Source organism: Lissotriton vulgaris, unplaced genomic scaffold (assembly GCF_964263255.1).
Source record: "Lissotriton vulgaris unplaced genomic scaffold, aLisVul1.2 SCAFFOLD_353, whole genome shotgun sequence".
NCBI lineage: Eukaryota > Metazoa > Chordata > Amphibia > Caudata > Salamandridae > Lissotriton > Lissotriton vulgaris.
The window spans coordinates 417,658-439,830 of NW_028244383.1; the positions used below are offsets into that span (position 1 = coordinate 417,658).

At 48.2% G+C, this 22,173-nt stretch overlaps 1 protein-coding gene across 1 annotated transcript in view; it reads right to left on the bottom strand.

Moving 5' to 3' along the window:
- LOC147667578 (verrucotoxin subunit beta-like) overlaps window positions 1–14,385 on the bottom strand; it is a 118,159-nt gene extending 103,774 nt beyond the window's left edge. The window contains exon 1 of the mRNA XM_086948809.1: window positions 14,286–14,385. Within this exon, the coding sequence (XP_086804935.1) occupies window positions 14,286–14,385 (100 nt within the window). The remainder of the gene's footprint in view (window positions 1–14,285) is intronic.
- Between the last annotated feature and the right edge of the window lie 7,788 nt (window positions 14,386–22,173).

A 22,173-nucleotide genomic window follows, 5' to 3' on the forward strand; every position in this document is an offset into this window, starting at 1 on the left:
TTCTGTCTCCCAATCTCCGCTTGTGTCCTCCTTTTCCACTGTCAACCAGGAGACTAGTTTCAAGGATTTAAATCTAGAAAGGCTACTGCCAACCTTCGCTCTTAAAACCTCCCAAGGGTACACTCCATCAGTGGATATAAGCTCTGACCAGATAGTAGTGCCCTCTCTTTTAATGAGGATGGCTAGGCTATCCTTCAAAAATACCAGTGTCCCCGGGGAGTCCCAAATCGGGGCAAGATCTGAATAATATCCAATACTCCATCTACATCGAACCTTGTACCAAAGTCTAAGTGCGGCCCTCATACCTTTCAAGTGTACCCTTTTGAAGAACCTAGGTGCGCCAAATTTGTACAACAAACATTCACCACCACCACCACCCTCTGCCTTCACCATTTCCCCCAGTAGCCTCCCCCAGGATGTGTCTTCTGGTTGAACAAGTAACATCTGGATGTTTTTAAATTGGAAAGCAACATAGTACCAGTTAATATCTGGAAGAGCTAGCCCCCCCTTGGAAAGACTGCGTCTCGTCTTTTTCCACGACAATCTGGCACCTTTATTTACCCAGATAAAGCTTCTGATCTTACTTTGTATTCTACAAATATCTTTACTAGGAAAATCAAGAGGGATCACATTAAACAGATAAGTCAACTTGGGTAGAACGATCATTTTTACCAAGTTGACCAGACCGAAAACTGTTAAGGGGAGATTTTTCACTTTAGCAAATAACCATTCTCCTTCTTTAATAGTTCTATCCAGGTTAAGGTGATTTTATCTAGATCTTTAACAATGGTGATACCTCAATATTTAAACTCATTGCACGTGGTACCCTCCCAGTTCTCGATATTTCAACACATCACCTTAGTGTTGGAGGTATTAACAAGATATCCTAATAGGGAATTAAATTCTCCCAATATGCTTCAACCCTAGGTATACCCACCCCGGATCATTGGTGTATAACAGCAAATCATCAGCGTAAAGGGCCAGCTTGCTGCTATATTGCTGAGATTTAAAGGGAGAAATCAGGTTATCCAATCTTATTGCTTGTGGAAATGGCTCTATGTAGACATCAAATAAAAACGGGGAAATGGGACAACCCTGTCTTGTTCTTCTATGGATGTTAAAACTAGAAGTTAACATACCTGTAGGAACTGGGGTCACCAGATCCCCGGGGGTAGCCTGGCACGAGCAGGTAGGCACCCGAAAACTCAGGTGTTAAGTGACTACACAGCACACGCATCCACTGAGACAATAAGTGCACGCAAGGACTTAGACCACACTAGTTACGTTTGATTCAAATCAATAAGTTTTTATATAGGCTTGAAATCAAGGCAATCAATATAACCGGGATCCAGAACTCATTTAAGCATTTCCTTAGGGGAGCAAAGGGAACATGTCAATCCTGTAAACCAACATTTCAGTGGGTATGCATCAACATTTCATCCGGTGAAACTGGGTCAATTCATTAGGCAAGGACTACCACCTCTTCAGGTGAACTAACATTCCTCCCGGTCAGAATAAACATTTGGGGGGGCGTGGCCAAGAAAGCCAGCATGGCGGACGCAGCCTAGACAAGCTCCGTCCCGCCGACGTTGGATCCGTGAGACTATCCTGTCCCTCTCCCACCCAACGTTTACCCAGTGGAGCGCCGGAGCTGCGGTGGCCAGCGGCGACTCCGGCCAGCGGTTTCCGAGGCGCGGCGGCACTCCGGTGACTGATCTGCGAGCCCCGAGACAACGTGGCCTGCACCTAGCCCAGCGGCTGGGAACTCGAGTTTCGTGAGGCCCGGCAGCGGACTGCGGAGGCGGGCGGCGCAGGAGCCGCTTGGTCAAGTGTGGTGCCCCGGAGACAATCCAAAACTTCCGCGACCCCGCCGGGCGTGGCCAGGTCCCAAGGCCGTGAGAGTCGGCTGAGTGTGTGGGACAGCGGCGACGGTGCGGCCTACCCAACGGCCTGACACCGGGGACTAAATTTGCGGTGCTCCAGCGGAGGTGAGGAGGTGTGCCCCCCGGGTGGGCAGCGAGGGCCCGAGTGGTACAGAGGTGGGTCGGGACTGGCACCAGACAGGTCGACGGCCAATTTGGGCCCCGGAGGAGCAGTGGGCCTAGGGGGAGCAGCTGCAGGCCGACACCGGGGGCCAGGCCTACTCGGGACCGGAACACACAGCTGTAATCACTGCAGTGTGGTGCGCACCGGGTCCGGACGGCAGCGCACCCAGCTCTTCATACATCCTGCGCCGAGTAGGCCTGCCCACTGCAAGTTGGGGTACAAGACGGGGCCCACACCTGCATAGCTGAAGAGCCAGCGAAGGGGCCCCTGGAGTGACGAAGAGTGGTGGAGTGTGTGCCCTAGGCCGCGGACGGCGCTGCATGGACCAGGGGGTGGGCCCTGAGTCGGCGGGGCACCAGGATCCGTATCTAGGTGGTGATAAGTGTGGTGCTGTAGGAGACATTGGCCGCAAGCAAGGAGAGTCAGTACAGGCTGGTGGGGAGCCGGGAGTTGCATGGACTGAGTGCCTGACAGGTCTGCTGGGCCTTGTGAAGGAGCGACATACTGGTGAGGTGGGCCCCCCCAACACTTGTGACAAGGATTGAGAGGCACGTGCAGCGGATCCAGGAGTGGGACCCACAGTCGCAATTCACGATGACCAGAGGCGGGAGCAGTGGGGGAGCCTCGAAACAGGGCACTATAGACAAATTCACCAGGCCCAGTGGGAGCGCTGGGGGCCCCGGGAGCCAGCAGCCGCAGAGGCCAGACAACGCGTCCCTAATGGCAGCCATCACGCAGTCCAGAGACATGTTGGATGCGAAGATCGGGGCAGTTGGGGCAGACGTTACACTGTTGTGCCAGGACCTGGGAAATGCCGTGGCCTGTATAACCGAGGCAGAGACCAGAATAACGGGAGTGGAGGACGATGTGGCGACCTTGAAGAAGAAGGTGGCCAGCATGGAGGGGATTCAAAGGGGCCTGGCACTCCGAGTGGAGGACGCGGAGGGGCGGGCCAGGCGGAATAGCCTGAGATTTGTTAGTTTTCCGGAGGGCTGTGAGAAGGGCAACATGGAGGCATTTCTAACTCAATGGCTGGGGGGATGGCTTCCGCCGGACTCCCTCTCCCGCTGCTTTGTAATTGAAGGTGCACTTCGAGCGCTTGTCCAGAAACCGCCGGTTGGTGCTCGCCCCAGACCGTTGATAGCCAAACTACTAAACTACTACGACCGAGACACCATTCTACGGCAAGTGCGAGTGAAGGAGCCTCCGAAGTTTGAAAACCACTCAATCCTGATATTTCCGGACTATACTAGACTGGTACAGCAACAGCTGCAGTCCTTTACGGCGGCCAAAGCTCGCCTACGTGGCCTCAAGATCCCCTATGCCCTGCTCTATCCGGCTCGCCTACGAGTAGAACTCCAGTCCCGCACCTTGTTCTTCACTACTCCAGAGGAGGTGTTCAATTGGACAGATGAAATGGTCAGAATCAGGGTACACACTTCCCCGGGCCGAGACTCGGACTCATCCTCCACGACGGCGGCGCCGCGGACCCCCCGATGCTCACTGAGTAGGAGCAATTGGAGAAACCGAACAAAAAAACAATCTCCATCTAAGGAAGGCGCAGAGGAGGCTGCCGATGCTCCCAGCACCCAATCATCGAACCACTGAAGGATTGAATTATGCTGACAAACAATGGCGCTCGGAACTATGTATTATTTGTGAGTCACCTTGAGACTTCAAGCTACGAACTGAGCAACATATAAGACTCAATATTGGATGTGCCTTGAAGACCTTAGGTTGGCGGTAATGGGATGGGTGGGGGTGGCGGGGGACAACAGGGAGGGCGGGCTCACTCCCCAAGTTCATAGGAGTTCATACCCTACGGGGATAGAGTTGGGACTGGGTGAGTAGTTTATGGGGATCCATTGGGATAGAGAGCCCTCGACCTCCCGTTGGAGGTCGACGATAACCTATGCCGCGATAGGTACTTCAATGTTTCTGAGGTATGGGGGGGGGCCGGGGAGTTGAAAAGGAGTTGGGGGGATGACAGGGGGTCCGGATGGTGGAAGTTGGGAAAGAAGGGAGGGTGGGATGGGAGTTGGGGGGGGGGAGTGGAGTTACTTGGCACGGTGTTGTTGAGATCCTTGTTTCTGCTATGTGCATGCCCGATACGCCCTCTGTGGGACCCGGTGATGTGTCTGCGGTTGGATGGCGGTTGAGAATGCTGGACTACAGGCTCCTAGGACCTCTATGCGGGTGCTGAGTTGGAATGTGTGGGGAATGCTGGACAAAATTAAGAGAGGGGCAGTTCTCCGATTGGGGAAAAGGGAGAGAGCTGACATTCTCTTGTTACAGGAGACACACCTGCTGGGCAACAGGACGTTTGGCCTGCAGAGATATGGATACTATCAAGTCTATCACGCTGGGTTTGTGAGGGGGTCTCGAGGAGTGGCCATATTGATTCAACGTAGACAGGCCTACGTCCACTCGACACAGTGGGTGGACCCGCAGGGCCGCTATGTGTTTATTAAAGGAATGATTGGTGCGGAGGCCCAGGTGATTGGAAGTGTGTATGCCCCACCCCCACTGCAGTGGTCACTAGTGGAGAAGCTGTTTACGGTGTGGACTGAGATTCCGGAGGGACTGGCTGTGATTGGGGGCGATTGGAATGATGTTATGCACAGCCGCATGGATAGATGTAGATCTGGAGATAACCAACCGGTGGACACACCTACTAAACTAAGAAATATGGGGCAGGGGATGGGTTGGGTAGACACATGGCAGTATCTACACGCCCAGAAGCGGGAATATACCTATGTCTCAGCGGTTCACAAATCGTTTTCTAGACTCGACTACATATTTGTCCCTACAACAGCAGTTGAGAGGATCAGCCGCGGGGACTATCTGATCACTCCCCAGTCACGGTAAACATCACCCTAGACAGGGCGAGAGAGCCGTTTAGGTGGCGCCTCTCAGGGTGGAGCTTACAGCAGGAGGACTACCAAACTCACATGGGAGAGGCTATAGCCCACCATTGGGAAGACAACTTAGGCTCAGTGGAGGATGTCACGACGCTCTGGGAGGCTCTAAAGCCCACACTCCGTGGAGTGGACATTGCCTGGTGTGCGGCGGCTCGTAGGAGGCGCAGAGAGGAGCTAGTGAATGCCGCTGCGGCGGTTGAACTACTTGAATCACGCTGCGGACCCACTGGGGATGGTGGGGATGTGGGGCAACTACTCTTGGCTCAGCAGTCTCATGCATCCCTACTGCTAGATGAGGCCCGACAGATGTGGTTGGCGACACGGAGTAGGATCTACCAGTGGGGCGATAAGTCGAGCACAATGCTGCATAGACTCTGCCAAGCCTCGGCACAAATGCCGGTGTTGCCGGCTCCTAGGGATGAAACTGGTTCCCCGATTTCGTCGGCAGGGGAGCTGGCGAACAGCTTCGCTCAATACTATGCAGCCCAATATGCCACACGGGAATGCCAATCTGCGCCGGACGTTGATAAATTTATTGCAGACCTCCCACCGCGTATGCTCCCCGAGGTGGCGCGAGAGCGATTGGAGCTCCCATTGTCCGCAGAAGAGCTGGGTACGGCCCTGGGGGAACTTAAACCAGCAAGGCTTCTGGCCCTAACGGGTTCCCGAGCGAATTCTTCAGGAAGTACCATCTCCAGCTGGGACCCCACTATCAGAGGGCCTTGGAGGCGGCGAGGGAACGAGGACTCCTACCGCCCGATTGGAGACATGCTGAGATTGTAGTGTTTTGCAAACCCGGAAGGCCCCCAGACAAACATGAGTCGTATCGCCCGATCTCGCTTCTAAATATTGAGGCCAAGATCTTGGCCAAGGCGCTTGCGAACCGGCTACTTCCCCTAATAACGGACTTGATTCATCCGGACCAGGCCGGGTTTATGCCCCACAGGGCAACACGACATAACATCAGGCGCGCGCATGTGGCAGTTGAAGCCATTGGGGGTCTCCGGGCCCAGGCGGCGCTATTCCTAGCTGATATAGACAGGGCCTTTGATTCCTTGAGCTGGGTCTACCTCTTTGCACTCCTCTCTCGCCTCAACCTGGGGCCAAGGTTCATGTCCTACCTGAAGCTACTTTATACAGAGCTGACGGCCTCAGTGAGAGTGGCTGGAGCTACGTCGGCGGTCTTCTCCATACAACGAGGCAATCGACGGGGATGCCCCCTCTCGCCATACCTCTTCGCCCTAGCCATGGAGCCACTGTCCTCTTGGGTCCGGATGGATGCACAAGTACGGGGCCTCGAGTGGGAGACGGGTCCGTCGGACCGGATTGCGCTCTATGCGGACGACGTCCTGTTTTTCCTTACGGACCTGAACAGGTAGGGACCGCAAGTCTTGGAAATTATGAAAGTTTTTGGCGAAGTATCGGGATTTTACCTGAACCCGTGTAAATTCACCTTGTGGGTGCTGGGCGACCCTGGGGGACTCGGCTCATGGACCTCGCCACTACAAATGGCTACCGGCAGTCTCATGTACCTAGGAGTCTTTCTGACGACGTCCCCAGTTATTGCTTGGGAGCGTAACATGGTCCCGGTTTGGGACCGAGTTCGGATGGACATGAAGTCTTGGTCTCGTATGCCCCTCAATATCTATGGCAGGTCGGCCATCTTTAAAATGGTTGCCCTTCCACGCTTGTTATACCAGCTTCAGAATCACCCATATGTGATCCCGCCACAATGGTTCCGTCAAGTAAATTCGGCACTAAACCAGTTCTTGTGGGCGGGGGGAGCCGTGAGGGTGGCCCTTCGTACGTGTTTTCTATCTACGTACTGCGGAGGGCTTGCGACATCCGATATTTTGTCCTACTACCAGGCTTCCCACCTCCTTATCCTAAACGAATGGTGGTATGCGGATAGAGGGGACCCGGCATACGCCCTCGAGAGATACCTCATGGAACCGAACACGTTGCATACCATTCTTTACTCCGTATGGCTCAGGAAGGGATTACCCAGGGCCACCCAGGTGGTATTCCAGATTTGGAGGCAGACACTGCGCCGTATGGGTTGGTGGGGTAGGCTGACGGGGGAGACCCCACTCTGGCACAACGGTCGACTGCCGGCGCTAATGGCGCTGGAGGGCTTTCGGGGCTGGGACTCCATAGGGATCTCCACTCTGGGCCACGTCCTAAAAGGTACAACACTCGAATCCTTTCAGGAACTCAGCGAGGAGTTCCATATGCCCCGAACACAGTTTTTCAAGTATTTACAGTTCCGCCATGCCATTACACCTGCTCTGGAGGGCTTGGACTCCTTGCCGGAGTTTAGCCCAATAGAGGCCAAACTGTTCATGGGAGACCTAGAGGACAAGAAAATATCCCGCATCTATCAAACCTTATTCACACACTGCTCCTCCTCACTACAGAAACTGAGGGAGACTTGGGAAGGAGATGTGGGGGAACTGGAGGAAGAGAATTGGCGGGAGGCCCTTGAGGCCCCAAGAGGGGCGGCCATTGCTGTGCGCCTGCGCTTTATTTAATTTAAATACCTACACCAGGGAAAGGCTTTGGCGTGCTGGATTGATTGAGTCCCCTGAATGTTTGCGCTGTGGACATGCGATGGGCACTTTCATACATACAGTGTGGAGCTGTGGCGGTTTGACTAGATTCTGGACAGGAGTGTGGGACTGTTTGGCTGAAGTGTTGGGTTTGGGTTGGGACCTCCCGCGCACTCCCAAACTGGGGCTTCTCCACGTCTTTGATGGAGTGGGAGGCAACATCTACAAGGGACATCTGCTCAAATTGGGTCTAGTGGTTGCAAAGCGGGACGTGGCTCATGCCTGGAAGGATCCCCAGGCTCCTAAGATCGGGGTGGTGAAAAAGGGCCTAGATTTTTACATCAGGTTAGAGAGGCCGATTTTCGAAGCCAGAGGCTGCCCTTGAAAGCATTACAAAATATGGAAGAGGTGGGCAGACTACAGGGCCATATGGCTGGAACCGCCAGCACTGCCAAGAGACACTAACGGACTGTTGTAGAAGGGTTCTAAGGGCGTCATGCCATGTATAGCACTGTATATGTAACTCGTTATTTCTTTGCAGGATGTAGATGACACTGTGCCGGGGGGAAGGGGGAATCCGGGTTGGGGGGAAGGGTAGTGGTGGGAGGATGGTTTAGATGGGTCGGGAGTTAAGGGTTTTGTTATATGATAAAACATGGATTGCGGTATTCGATGACAGTTGCTTGCTTGCAGCCCCTCCGGGGTACGGAGTGCTGCTAACTATTGATTATGTGCGATCTATCAATAAAAAGAGTTTTGAAAAAAAGAATAAACATTTGGGGAATCACTTCCAGTAAGTATAAGCATTTCCTGGATCAGGACTACACATTTCATTAGGCAAAGAGAACTCAGCATTTGGTGAACATATGCATTTCTTTAAACATATAAAACTTGGCTATTGCATGAAAACATTTCCTCGACTTTGCATTAGGCAAAAGTACTTCACGCAGCAACGAATAACCTAGGCATCGGGGCCTGAGTAACTCCTTCCTAGTATGAGGAGTAAGACTTGTTAGAACTCAGGCACCCTTTACGATCAACCCCGTAACAGGCAAAAAGGAACAGTTCCTTAGATCAGACTAAACATTTCATGAATCTCATGAATAAACATTGCATCTAGCACAGGGGAGCGTTTCATTAAGCAGGGGGGGGACCATGCATAGGGCTTAGAGGAGCATTTCAGTACTCCTGAGTAAAGTGTGCTTGAGGCTAAAAGAAAGCAACATGAGCCCTTAACTTTACCCCAGGTCAGGGTTAACTCTTATCCAGTGAGGCCCTCACAGTGTGTTTAGGCCTCCTTCTGGCACCCTGGAGGCCCCGCGTCCACGCGAGCTTGCCGCACTCCTCCCCCAGGGGTTACCTGAAGTCTTCGGCCTACTCGGGCCCTTGCGGAGTGTTCCTCGTAGGGAGGGGGGCTCTTGTTCTGAACAGAGCCCTCCAGCGGTGTTCCCAGGCTGTTCCCGGGCCTTCCATGGCTTCCAGGCCTGGGAACCAATCGGGAGGAGGCTGGTGGAGGGGCCTGACCACAGCGGCCAATCGGGAAGCGGCTGCCGGGGGCGGCTGAACGGCAGCCAACGGCTGCGTGGCTTTAGGCGGAGGTGCGGCCAATGACGCGGCCGGGCGCCCCCGTCACGTGGGAGGAGTGTCCCAACTTCAAGGCCTAACGCGGCCTACCTCAGCAAGGCGGCGGCCCTCTCCTGGCTCCGAGGGCCGCTGGGACGGAGTCAATGGCAGCGGAGGTGGCCTCTATTCACCGCCGACCCGCAGTGGTGATGAGGGCCTCAGCGGGGCCCTGTGGCGGTCCGAGGCAGCGCTGGTCGTCTACCTGCCCAGGAAGTGGATCGGTACCCGCAAATAGGCTCTCTGAGGACCCGGGCTGCAGCGGTGAGTGGGGGAGCAGCGCCACGTGGTCCCGGCGCCTAGAAGGGCACATCGTTTCAGCAGACACCAGAGGCACAGCACTAGAGGGCGCAACAGCAGTTCTGGGTACTCGGGTTCTATCGCTTCGGCAGGGGGCTACAGCGCTTGAGCCACAGGCAGCACAGTCACATGAGGCAGTTCAATCAAGACAGAGCAGGGGCCCAGGTGGAGGCAAAGGGGCGCAGACTTGGCACAGCCCAGTACCTGGTTGATCCCCAGTAGTCCTCCTCAGCAATAGGTGGTCTTCTTGGCGTTTGATGGTTCTGGCGCCCTTGTGGATAGTTCCTTGTTTCTTGAAGGGGGGGGGTTGAGTTGAAGGCTTGTCAGCAGGTCACTGCAGATGGTCCCTGGGTTCCCCTCCCGCCGGGCCAGATCAGTGGGCTAGTTCAGGGTTCCTCACTCTACTTGGAAGGCAGCACCTAAGCCCTGTCACTCCCAGTGGCATAGGCCCCTAAGTAGCCCCTACCGCCTAAGTCTCCTGCGTGGGTCCCCCAGGTCAATGATGCCCCAACTGACTAAAAAGTTTCCCTCCCTTCCTTAAATATGCCCAGGTCAGGTGACCCCTCTCTGAGGCGGCAAAAATAGGCTCCGCCTCCATTCTGGAAGGTTCCAGGAGCTTCCCCACTCTAACTATGGGCAGGCGATGGAAGGCTGGCATTGCAACAATGTTTGGGGTCCCAGCCAGCTCCTGGCAACTAGGGTGCTACTAGAAAAAGACCACGCAGCAGTAGCAGGGGCCAGTGGCAGCCATGTTTGAAGTAAAGAGCACCTGCACCTTAGCATTGATTGGCATGGGAAGGTGCCTGGAGACCTAAGGCCAACAAAAAAAAGTGGGAAAAATAAGGCAAGGGCGAACAAAATAGGGAAAGACAACCCTAGGGCTGCAGCAGCACCTTGATAACACTTCATTATGGTCTGAACATAGGTAGGACCAAAACCCATCACCCTAAGTACCTCCCAGGGGTATACCAAGCAGACTCTATTGAACGCCTTGGCCGCGTTAAGTCCCACTATGGCCATGGGATCCAATCACTCCATTGCCAAATCGGTGTTTCCAATTAGCTGGTGCATCTGCTACTGGATATATCTCCTGGAAATAAAACCTTTTTGGTCAGAATTTCACAGCTGAGGGGCCAACTTGACCATTCTCTCTGAAAGAACACTCATGAAGATCTTTTAATTTGCATTCAGCAGGGAGATTGGTCTATAGGAGTCTGTTTTTTAGGGGTCTTTCCCTGGTTTCAGTATCAATATAATGGTTGCTTCTTTCCAAGAGCTAGGAGCCTGTCATTCCAACCTATACACTGAATTAAATAGAATACCCAGTATCGGGACCAACTCATCCAGGAGGAGTTTATAAACTTCACTGGGAAGTGCATCGGTGCCAGCTGCCTTATTTTTTTTGCACTTACTTGTTTGGTCTCTTATATCATTCTCAGTAATTGGAGCATCTAAGCATTCACCACCCTAATTAGTTAAAGTCGGCAAAGATTTCGCTCTGAGACAATTTTGAAGGATTTCAGTATTAGGCACCGTCTCCTACCTATATAGATCTGAGAATAGAGAGAGAAGGCAGGATTGCATGTCCTCCAGCTTACTTGACTTCTCACCTCTTCCATTTATTATCAATTTATTCATGTTATTCTTTGAGCGATCTACTCTTTCCATGCCAAAAGGGCACCTGCCCTCGCTCCATACTCGAACATTTGCATGTTTTTAGTCCTCAATAGTGCCATACATTTATGATCCAACCTACCCCATACTCCTGATGGATTTCTTCCAGATCTCCCAGGACTAATGAGAGCCTTTCAATATTCCCATAGCTGATCCGAAAACTCTCCTCCTCCAGTAAACAGATTTTCCCTTCCAAGGACTGTAGCTCCAGAGTCTCTGCCCTATTGCTTTGAACATATAAGATTATGCAACAGGCCCCTTATATTAGCCTTAAAGGCATCCCAAACATAGACCATAGAAGTCAAAGCCATATTTATAGAAAAATAGTCTAGGGTAGCCAATTTGAGAGCCCTTGCTATGTCCACATCTGACAGCATAGACCTTCAGGTGTCTATCTGGGTTGAAATTATGCCTTTTTCCCACATACGAAAAAAAACACCGGGTATGGTCAGATATGCGACTAGGCAAGACAGTTATACGGTTCATATTATCTAAGCTTGGCCTATCCATTAAAACATAATCAATTCTTGAAGAATGACCGTGCTTCTTACTATGAAACGTAAATCTCTTTTTATCACCCATCTTTACCCTCCAGATGTCCACAAGCTCCAGATCGTGTAAAATGTTTTTCAATGCTTGTCTTACTCTAGGAACCCCGAAATAATGGCTCAGATTGGATCGGTCTTTTACGGAGTCAAGAAGAACATTCAAATCACCTCCTATGGTTATTGGTGAGACAATTTCAAACAGATTAGATTGTAATTTTAAAATATACATTGGGTTTTCGGTATTGGAACCATAGAAGGAAGCACATGCTAATTCTAGGCTTCCAAAATTTAATGTGGCCACTATCTACCTCCCTGGCTGGTCGGAATGAATGGATTTAATGGAGCATCCTTCCCCCTGTTTTATCAATATGGGCACCCCATTTCTATGAACTGTCTGCTCAGAAGAGCAAAAATATTTTACCCAGAGTATTTAGAGAATATAATAGAACACTCTGCATGGCTTAAATCTGTCTCCTGGATAAGGCCAATTTGAGCAGGGGATAGTTCTAAATATTTCATCACCAATTGATGTCTACCGGGGCACCTTAACCCATTGACATTCCACAAGATAAACTTTATCTCGCTACCCAAAGGGGGTATACCTGCCATTTGGTGGTAAAATCCAAAGTAGCCAATCACTTATAAATGTGAGATTGAGGATTTTTAAAAATTCTTTACCCACTGTTCCCCACCCGGTGCACCTCACCACCACACCCTCCTTCCCCTGTGTGACCCACCCCCTTGGGACACCCTCCCTTCTATTAGGCTGGAGCCTATTCGGCCTCGGTCCCTTGGACCATATAGGAAAGAATGATTTGATGCTACTATCACAGGTCTCAATAACAAGGGCCCCTCCTTACTTCCATCTTCTCTTACTTACACCCCACTTTTAATTTTTTCTATAAGAACATCCACCTCTTCAACTCAGTGGAACATATACATGTAGTTATTACACATAATGTGCATTGATGCAGGAAACTTCATTTGAGCCTTAGCACCAGCTTATTTCAAGCCTCCATTCGTAGGTTAGTTTTTAAGTCGTTTACTAGTCGTCACCAATTTTGTAATTAAAAAGAATTCCTCTATATAAGCAGAAGTCGAATAGGCAGTTCACGTAGGATAGCAGGTTGTAGGGTTATTGGAAAGGTTACAAGTTACTTAATAGGGAACCCCAGCTGGAGCAGCACCCTCTCTGCTCAGCCCACTCTCTACCTCCTTCAGTCCTCACCAACATTCTATTACATCATACACAGGCTGAGCAGAGCAGGGAAATAGAGAAGCTGTGCAGAGAATGCATTACATCCAACAGGAGATTAGAACATATCTCCTCTCCAAACGATAGCTTACACTTGGCTAACAAGCCCCTGGGATTAAACAGATTTTAAAATACATAGTTTTCGTCCCATTTTACAAAATTTGGACAACTGTTCACTTTTCCTACAATAAACTGAAGCTGAATTTAGAATACTAAATGAGCTGCTTTCAACTATTTTGTGGTGAGATGCACTTCCTCTGCAGCAAGAAGATCCAAGCTAAGCTGGACCCTGGAAGAAAGTAGGAGCCACATTGGGGAGTAACTCCTCACATTGAGTCCTGTCATGTCACTCGCTAAGCGATCAAATGTTGTCACTTCGCGTGAGGCAAAACCGCAGCACTTTGGTGAATTGAAATCCATGCATCGTAACATCTGGATTGTACATGGGCAACAATGTAATGCTTAATTAGGCACATTTTAATTTGTGATTGTGTGTAGGAGCTAAATTGATCAAAAAGACAAACACAACTTAACAAGTAACTGAAATAGAAGGGAGTGGTATTTAGGGCCTCATTCACAATATGTTGACGCACAGCAGTGCAGCAAGCCTCCCTGATGCACTGCAGTACATCAAATACAAGGGGTGGAATGTGCTGTATCTACAAGATACGGAGCATTCCTCCCTTCTCCTCTGTGACTGTGCACAGACGGTGTCATTTTGAAGGGGTGCCTGCGTTGAGGGGATGATTGCTTTTGTGCAGGAAGGGGATGCAGCACAATCCATGGGTGTTGTGTGGGAACACTCACAGCAACACACATGGAACACTCCTTTCCAGGACAGATATGTGTGAAAGGGAAACATATTTACAAGACCGTGGAAAGTCACACACCATGACTTTACATGGCTTTGTAAATATGGGGAAGCCCAATGCGCCACCAGTACCTCAAAACAAAATGACTCAGCGGCGGCGCAATGGGCTTGTAAATAAGCCCCTTATACCCATGAAGCACGTGGCTGCAGCAGTAAACACCAAACAACACCTTTCTGAGATTAGTCAAGTAGCAAAGTGTGATTGGCGGGAGAGCGGATTTCAGGCTCAAACCGCATCACTTGATGCCTGTCAGAAGAAGTGGCGGTCAGCACGAAAGTCTGCAAGTGCAAGATGTTAGCCTTATCACGAGGTCAGTTGATTATCTTTATATTTGTGTTGACATGGTACTTAGTCAAAGAGAGAGAGAGGAAGAAAGTCAGAGACAATGATTCTCTCTCTCTTTCTTCTGTCTCCTTCTTTCTCTCTCTCAGTAAAGTTCCATACTAAGAAATGGTGTCACACCAAAAATAATCAGAAATATGAATCCTGCTATTCTTTACCTGGAATCATGACATCATTGCGGCAGTCGTACAGCGCCCCAAGGTGAATTGGTCGGCCAAGTGCTGCTCGTGTAACGATGGAAGAAACTTCTGATGCCATCAATTCAACAGAGATCCAGCTAAAATATATTTTAAAAATTCACAAGGATTAGTTTACTCTCCTATCATTTCAGCTATTCAAACATAAACCTGATGGGTCCTGGTGGGCATGCTGTGTTGGACAGCTCTAGAAAAGATTTCACTAAACACTAAGGACTTTGAGTGTGAGTCAGTATAGATCCTACAACTCCATAAGCACTCATTACTGTCAAAGTGAGTGTCAGAGAAGACCCCGGGGATCCATAATCAGTCATATCTGCCAGTGTGTGGGCCATGCAGGCACATGGGTTGGATCTAGTCATACATGTGATGGAGCGCTCCGCCTGTCTGTCTCTGGGTGTGCCCACTCCATTGTTAGACGAGAGGGAATGACGCAAGAGAGAAGGGACTGTCACAGCAAGTAGTTCAGACCCCCAGATTTGCGTAGAGCTTTTTTGTCTGATGTCTTTTTTTTACTGGTCATTACCATGAAAAACGTAGTGGCCACAAACTCCGTAAAAAATAATGAGTCCCACAATGTCAGGGTCAATATTTATTTTCTCTTCGGAAGTTTGTTTCTAAAAGCTTTCACGCACAGACACATACACGATGGCTGTGATTGTTGGGCCTGGCTCTTTTTGCAGGGGTATCCCTAAACTTTTTACCTTCCTCCTGTAATTGTTCTGACCGTTTTTTGTTGGCTTTAGGGTTCTGGGCACTGGACCACTGCTAATCAGTGCTAAAGTGCACATGGCCGCTTTTGTAAATTATAATGGCAATTCATTTATTCATGATTGCCATATTTGTTTTACCAGTAAGTCCATAGTAAAGTGCACCATGGGTGCCAAGGGCCGGTAAATCAAATGCTACTAGTGGGCCTGCAGCACTGGTTGTTCCAGCCACAAGAAAAGCCCTATAAACTTTTCACAGGCCTGCCACTGCAGCATCTGTGTGCGCGGTTTCAAACTGCCATGTTGACCTGACATGTGCACCCACTTGCCAGGCCCAAACTTTCTCTTTTATTACATGTATGGTTCCCCTAAGGTAGACCCAAGGTAGCCCCATGTGCAGGATGCAATTTACTTAAAAGTAGGACATGTACTGTTGTGCTTTACATGTCCTGGTAGTGAAATACTGTTAATTTTGTTTTTCACTACAGCAAGGCCTAGCTCTCCCATAGGTTATTGTTGGAGCTGACTTGTAGCATCTTACAAGTGTATATTCCAATTGGGAACACATAAAGATTTGGAGATTAGGGTCTCTGAACCTCGAAATTAAAAATGCATATTTTTTTGATGAAGTTGGTTTTTAAATTGCGTGTTTAGAAATACGACTTTAAAAAGGTTTTGTTTGACTTAGGGGGTTTGGCCCTTACCACTGTGGATGCAATTTTAGCCTAGTTCATGTATTAATGTTGTGTTATCACAATGTATATTTGATTGACCTTTCCCTATTTCACACGTTTTTAAATTTTTTTCACTGTGTATCCATTGAGTTGAATGTGTGTTGTCCTTTCTTTTATCGCACTAAATGTGAAAGTTTAAAACACATTTTTGTTCTATCATTACTAAAACAAATTTGAGGTCATGATTATTGAGTAAAATGTATCTCATGTATAGGTAAAGATGTCTTTAAATCTCACAACCACCTGTTGTTTTGTTTAACCAAAAAAACTTTTAGAAACTTAGCATTTTCTTACTTTCACCATGTTGTGCCTCTGTCTGCCCCTAGAATACACATCTGGGTCAGGGTAACAGCTGGGCTTTGTGCATTCCGTCTAGACAGTCAAACAAAGGAAGCCGAGGTGGGCCCTGCATATCCTGTTGGCCCATCACCAGGCTGATAGGCCTTCCCGAGCTTGATTCTTTGATGGAGTTGTCACTGACACCTAAATAGGGCAGTGCCTGATCTCAGTACCTTCAGAGGGCCTAATGTGATCTCTTAATTTGGCCGGTGGTGGTCCGCCTGTGGTGATGGAGACAATGATCTCTACTGAGGGCCTTCAATGTGGTCCCTAATCATTCATTACTCTGTAAGTGGACAGCTTTCAGATCTGTGTAACTCTTTACTTTCTTTGTGAGAATCTGTGCGATCCTGGCAGATACATAATCACTCACACAAAGGTTTCTCCACCTTCCCCCTTTCCAGTTGTGTGTCTGGAGCCATTTCAGGAAAAGGCAGAGTGCTATGCACTGCAAAAACTTTCCTTCAAAGGCAGAAGGGGGAATAAGTACTGGACCTCTGACACCCCAAAGTCAGAAGACTTCTAGACTGAGGATATTCTGCTAAGAAGAAGTGCTTGATGCTGTAGGAGGGACTGCCACTCTGTCTTTTTTCCTTGTTGGGTTGACCAGCTGCTTGCTGCTTCTTTCCTGAGAGAGAAAGGACTAGTCTATCTGAATCCTGCTTCCAAGGTTCTCCAAGGGCTTGGGCGTGCTTGTCTCCTGTTATGAAGTCTCAGGGTCACCACCTGCATATTGCTAACATCACCTGGGCTTCTCTGCAGGGAGTCCTGATTGCAGAGTGGTGCCAACCACTATTTCTAGGCCCTTGGAATCATGTGCCTGAAGCTGCAACAAAAGAAAAGCAACATCAACTCTGTCAGCGCCGACAGTGCCTGCACTGGAGCCATGGGCACTGCTTGTGAAGAGCACGATGCACTACCTCGACTTATACCACAGCCCTGGTGTAGTTGAGGGCAGCAACTTATTGACATTGACTTTGTCATCGAGGCCACTGCCTACACGTGAGCTGAGGACACTGCTTTTGAAATGCACCACTCACTGCTCTGACTTGCACTGCAGCCCCCACGCCTGCCAACACCAGCGCCTCAACTGCATCATCGTTGAGTCGAAAATCGAAGTGAGTGACCTCCCGAACACCTCAACACGGCACTGTCGTAAGGAACCAATGCACCACCATTAACATTGGATAAGGTCCTCTGCACAGAAAGGAACTGTCTCCTCACCTCCCCTGCATAGCAGTAAGGAACCAACACCTCACCGCCCCTTTGGCAGTAAGGAAAGGATGCCGAACAGGTACAAGTGATGCCTCACCTCCCAGACGCTGTGCAACATTTTTGTTTTCATTGCTTTCAAGGTACTGTTACTTTGGGATCCCAGTTACTCCTTGGCCACCGCGCACTCCTTGGGGTCAGCGCCAAACTGTTAGATTAGTACATGTCACAACGTCAAGAATGCCCTGGCTGGAGCTATTGTTTTCTAATAGCTATATTTCTTTACAGTAATATTTTTTTAAAGTGATATCTGGATTTGTGTATGTTAGATTTTTTTCGTGTTGGTCTTGTTTTAAATATTGGTTATTTTTCTAAACTGGTGTGGCATCCATGTGTAGTGTTTTCACTGTATACTATGTGTATGTTTATTTATTTATTTATTTTTTACATTTATAAAGCACAAACAAATGCCCTTGGGCGTCTCGGCGCTATAGACTCAGTGCAGGATCCAAGACTGATTTTACTAATTAAACAGCCATGTTTTTATCATCGTAAGGAACTGGAATAGGGATTGACATTAGCGAATCTGTAACGGTAGAGCGTTCCAGAGCCTGGCTGCTGTCACCACAAAACGTCTGTCTCCCCAAGACACCGTCTTAGTGCGTGGTACCATCAGCTGATGCGCAGTAGCGGATCTACTGTTTTATCAGAAACTGGGGGCCTTTTTTGTGTACAGCTTTGAAAGTGAGACAGAGAGCTTTAAATTTTATGCGGTTCTTGATCACCAGCCAATGGTAATTTCGGATGACCTCTGAAATAGGTTTGAATTTTGGAGTCCCAGAAAGCATTCTGGTGGCCGCATTTTGGACCGTTTGCATTTTTTTGATGACCCTGCATTGTGCATTAGCAAACAGTCCATTACAATATTCCAATCAAGTACCGACCTTTCAGGCATGGAAGGCTAAATTAATACGAACACAGGGTAGGGAAAGAAAATATGCGCTCAGATCAGGGGCGCTTAAAAAATATGAACAATTCTGGAGTGTTTTTGAATTGTAAAAGATACCTTCATAATCTCTAGTCTGCCTATATGCATTTTTCTTAAGCACTTCTGCACTTTATAATTACTCTTTGCACTTTATAATCATGTCATGGACAATCGATTATTGATTATTTATTCATAACCATATGCCATGTATTGCACCAAAGTTTTTAACAAATGTATTCTGTAAAGTTGATCTTGTTTTTATGAACTCTCAATAAAAAATTTTTTTTTTAAAAAGTCCATTACAATATTCCAATGATGACATTACCATTGTGCTAACCAAAGTTTTTCCTACATTTTCTGGTACATAAGGGATTATTTTCTTTATGAATCGGAGTTTGTAGAAGGCCGTTGACACTACTTGGTTGGCATGGGAAACGAAGGTCAGGTTATCATCGAACATAATTCCTAGGTTCCTGACCCTTGAGACTGGGTTAGGCAAAGGTCCCAGTGAAGGTGGCCACAAGGAACTTGACCAAGTAGGAGATAGGTTTCCAAAGATAACAACTTCCGTCTTATCGGAATTCAATTTGAGGCAATTGCAGGCCATCCAGTCCTTGATGGCCAGCATGCCTCCCTGAAAGCATTCAGCCACCTTCTCTCCATCATTGTTTATTGCCAACACCAGCTGAGTGTCGTCTGCGTAGGAGGGAAGGCCCATCCCGTAAGCTTTTATAACTCTAGCTAGGTCCAACACATAGATGTTAAAGAGTGTCGGACTTAGGGATGAGCCTTGAGGAACTCCACACGGTAAAGTTAACTCCGCAGATTGAAAGGGTCCCAAGGTGACTGCCTGCGTTCTTTCCGACAGGAAGGAGGCGAGCAGATTTTTTGCTCTGGATTGAATGCCCATAGCCGAGACACGGTCATGGTTCAAATGCTTTATAAATTGTCTCTGGAGTAAACCTGACTGCATGTGCCAAGATACCATGGGGTGGTGGGGTTTTCTTGGGTGTGTGTAATACCCTTACCCTACTTGGATAGGGTGCACACCACTTCCAATTCTCTGTTTCTAGCACTCATGAACTAAGCTTTCAGTACCTTCAGAGGGCCCAATGTGATCTCTTAATTTGGAAGGTGGTGGTCCACCTGCAGCGCTGGAGACAATGATCTCTACCACCCTGAGGGACCGAGGGCCTTAAATGTGGTCCCTAATCATTCATTACAATGCGAACGTAAGTGAACAGCCTTCAGATCTGTGTAACTCTTTACTTTCTTTGTGAGAGTCTGTGTGATCCTGGCAGATACATGATCACTCATTCCTGCCTGTACGAGCGCCAATGGAGTCAATAATGACCCAAAAGCACTCATTCCTGTCAGTACAAATCTCAGCAGATGTTTGGCAGATTCAGGTCAATCGTTCCTGTCCATTGACCATCATAGAAGGTTCTGGAGAAACAAAAGTTACTTATGACAATGTGAGTCGGTGGAGATCATTCTGATCCATCATCATTTATTTCCGTCAGTTTGAGAGATGTTGAAAACTTGCTGATACATCATCACTAAAAGCTGTTAGTGTGGGAATCTGTGGAGACCCTGCAGATACATATTACCTCAACACTGTGAGTGTGGAAGGTAGTGGAGTCGCACAGTGTGGAGAAGTGTGGCTCAGGGGTTGGAGGCGGCACACCTGGAGCTTGAGTTTGGCCCTAGACCAGGGTTCAATTCCCCGCCTCGGCGGGTCTTGGGCTCAAAAATTCCACGGACTCGTTAATTCTCGCTCCGGTGCCTTCTCGACTCACGGGTTCACACTCTGCGACTCTGGGCAATAGCTTGCTTAATCTCCACAACGGCCCCTCGCGGTGGGATGCCTGGCTTTCACCTTGTGGATACCCTGCCAGGGTTATCTCACAGGGGAATACCAGGACGGGTTCCCTAAGCAAGCGCGGAGATGCCCCAGGGTAAGTCGTGCGCTATATAAGTTTCATTCATTTCATTCATTTCACAGATACATAATAAGTTAATATAGTCAGGGTGGGAGGGAGTGGAGCCCTGCTGATACATAATCAATCAATATTGTCAGTGTGAGAGTCAGCCGAAACCCTGCAGGTATATTATCGCTCAATAATGTCAATGTGGGAGGCAGTGGAGTCCCGCAAATATAAAATCAGTAAATAATGTCAGTCTGGGAGGCAGTGGAGACCCTGCAGATATATAATCATTCAAAACTGTCAGTGTGAGAGCAACTGAGACCATACAGATACATATTCAGTAAATGCTGTCAGTGTGGTAGTTAGTAGAGATGCTGTCAGTGAGGAGGAAGTCAGTGGGGACCTTGCAGATAGATAAATAGTAAATACTGTCAGTGTGAAAGGCAGTGGAGACCCTGCAGACATATTACCAATCAACACCGTCAGCGTGAGATTTATTAGGACCCTACAGCTATTTTATCACCCAATACTGTCAGTGTGTGAGTCAGTAGAGATGCTGTAGATATATTATCACATAATACTCTCAGTGTGCGAGGCAGTAGAAACTCTACAGATACATAATCATTAAGTAATGTCAGTGTGGTAGACAGAGGATTCCCTGCAGACACATAGTCAGTGAATACTGTCAGTGTGGGTGCTAGTGTAGACCCTGCAGATTTATCAGCACTCAATCTGTAAGTATGAGAGTCATTGAGACCCTGAAAATATATTATCACACAATACTGTCCGTGTGGGAGGCAGTGGAGACCCTGCCGATGCATAATCTGAGGATACTCTGAGTGTGGAGTCAGTAAAATTGCTCTCCCACCCTCGTGGCTCTACCATCAATTGAGCCCTTCCTGAACCCCGGCACTCTTGAGTGTTGGTGTTCGAGGCCCTCCTCCACCCGCAGGCTATACCTGCGCCTCATCCCTGGTGGTCCAGTGGACCTCTCATTCTTTCTCTTGCTCTGTTTTTCTGCTTGCCTTTTCCTTTCACCTTCGTTTTTCACCCTTTTACTGTCACTCTCTTTCTATCACTTTCCATCCTCCTTTTCACTTTTACTCTGTTTTCACTCTACTCTTTATTCTGTTATCTCTCTCCCGCTTTTCCATGCCATTGCTGCCCCCAATGCCCCTCCCCCTCAGCGCGACCAGCCCAAGAAAGTTTCCCCTCCCTGCTCCCGCCTTACAGCTGACCAGCCTTCCCTGACCCCTACTTAATGGTGGCTGCTGTGCTATGCTAATCCCACTCCAGTGAGTGCAACAGTAGGGAAAGCGTTGGATAGCGTAGAGGTACAAATTACTATTCCCACTCCAGAGAGTGTAACAGTAGGGAAAGCGTTGGATAGCATAGGGGTAAAAATTACTATTCCCACTCCAGTGAGTGCAACAGTAGGGAAAGTAAATACTTCATATATGAATTAAATTAAATCAAATATTAATAGCGATTACAAATAATATAAAATAATTAACAATTTTATATAATATATTAATTAATTAATTAAAAATACAAATGAAATTTAATTATTAAAAAAAATTATCTACTAATACAACTTATTTACCAATTAACACTAAATTATTTAACACTTAATAAAAAATGAATTATTACAACAAAAATAAGCAATAAAAAAATTTACAAATGTAAATATTTATAATTAAATTACTTCCCACACTATTCCCCTATAAACGCACAACCCACTACTGAAAAAAAATAAAAAATTAACATAATTATCAATTAATCAATTAATTAAAACTATTGACCAATTTTATTTTAATTAATTGCCAATTAATAACTAATTACCAATTAATTCAACATAAATACCAATAAATGAGTTAACATATTTAATTAATTATATTTAAATTACTTCCCGCCCTATTCCCTATAAACCCACAACCC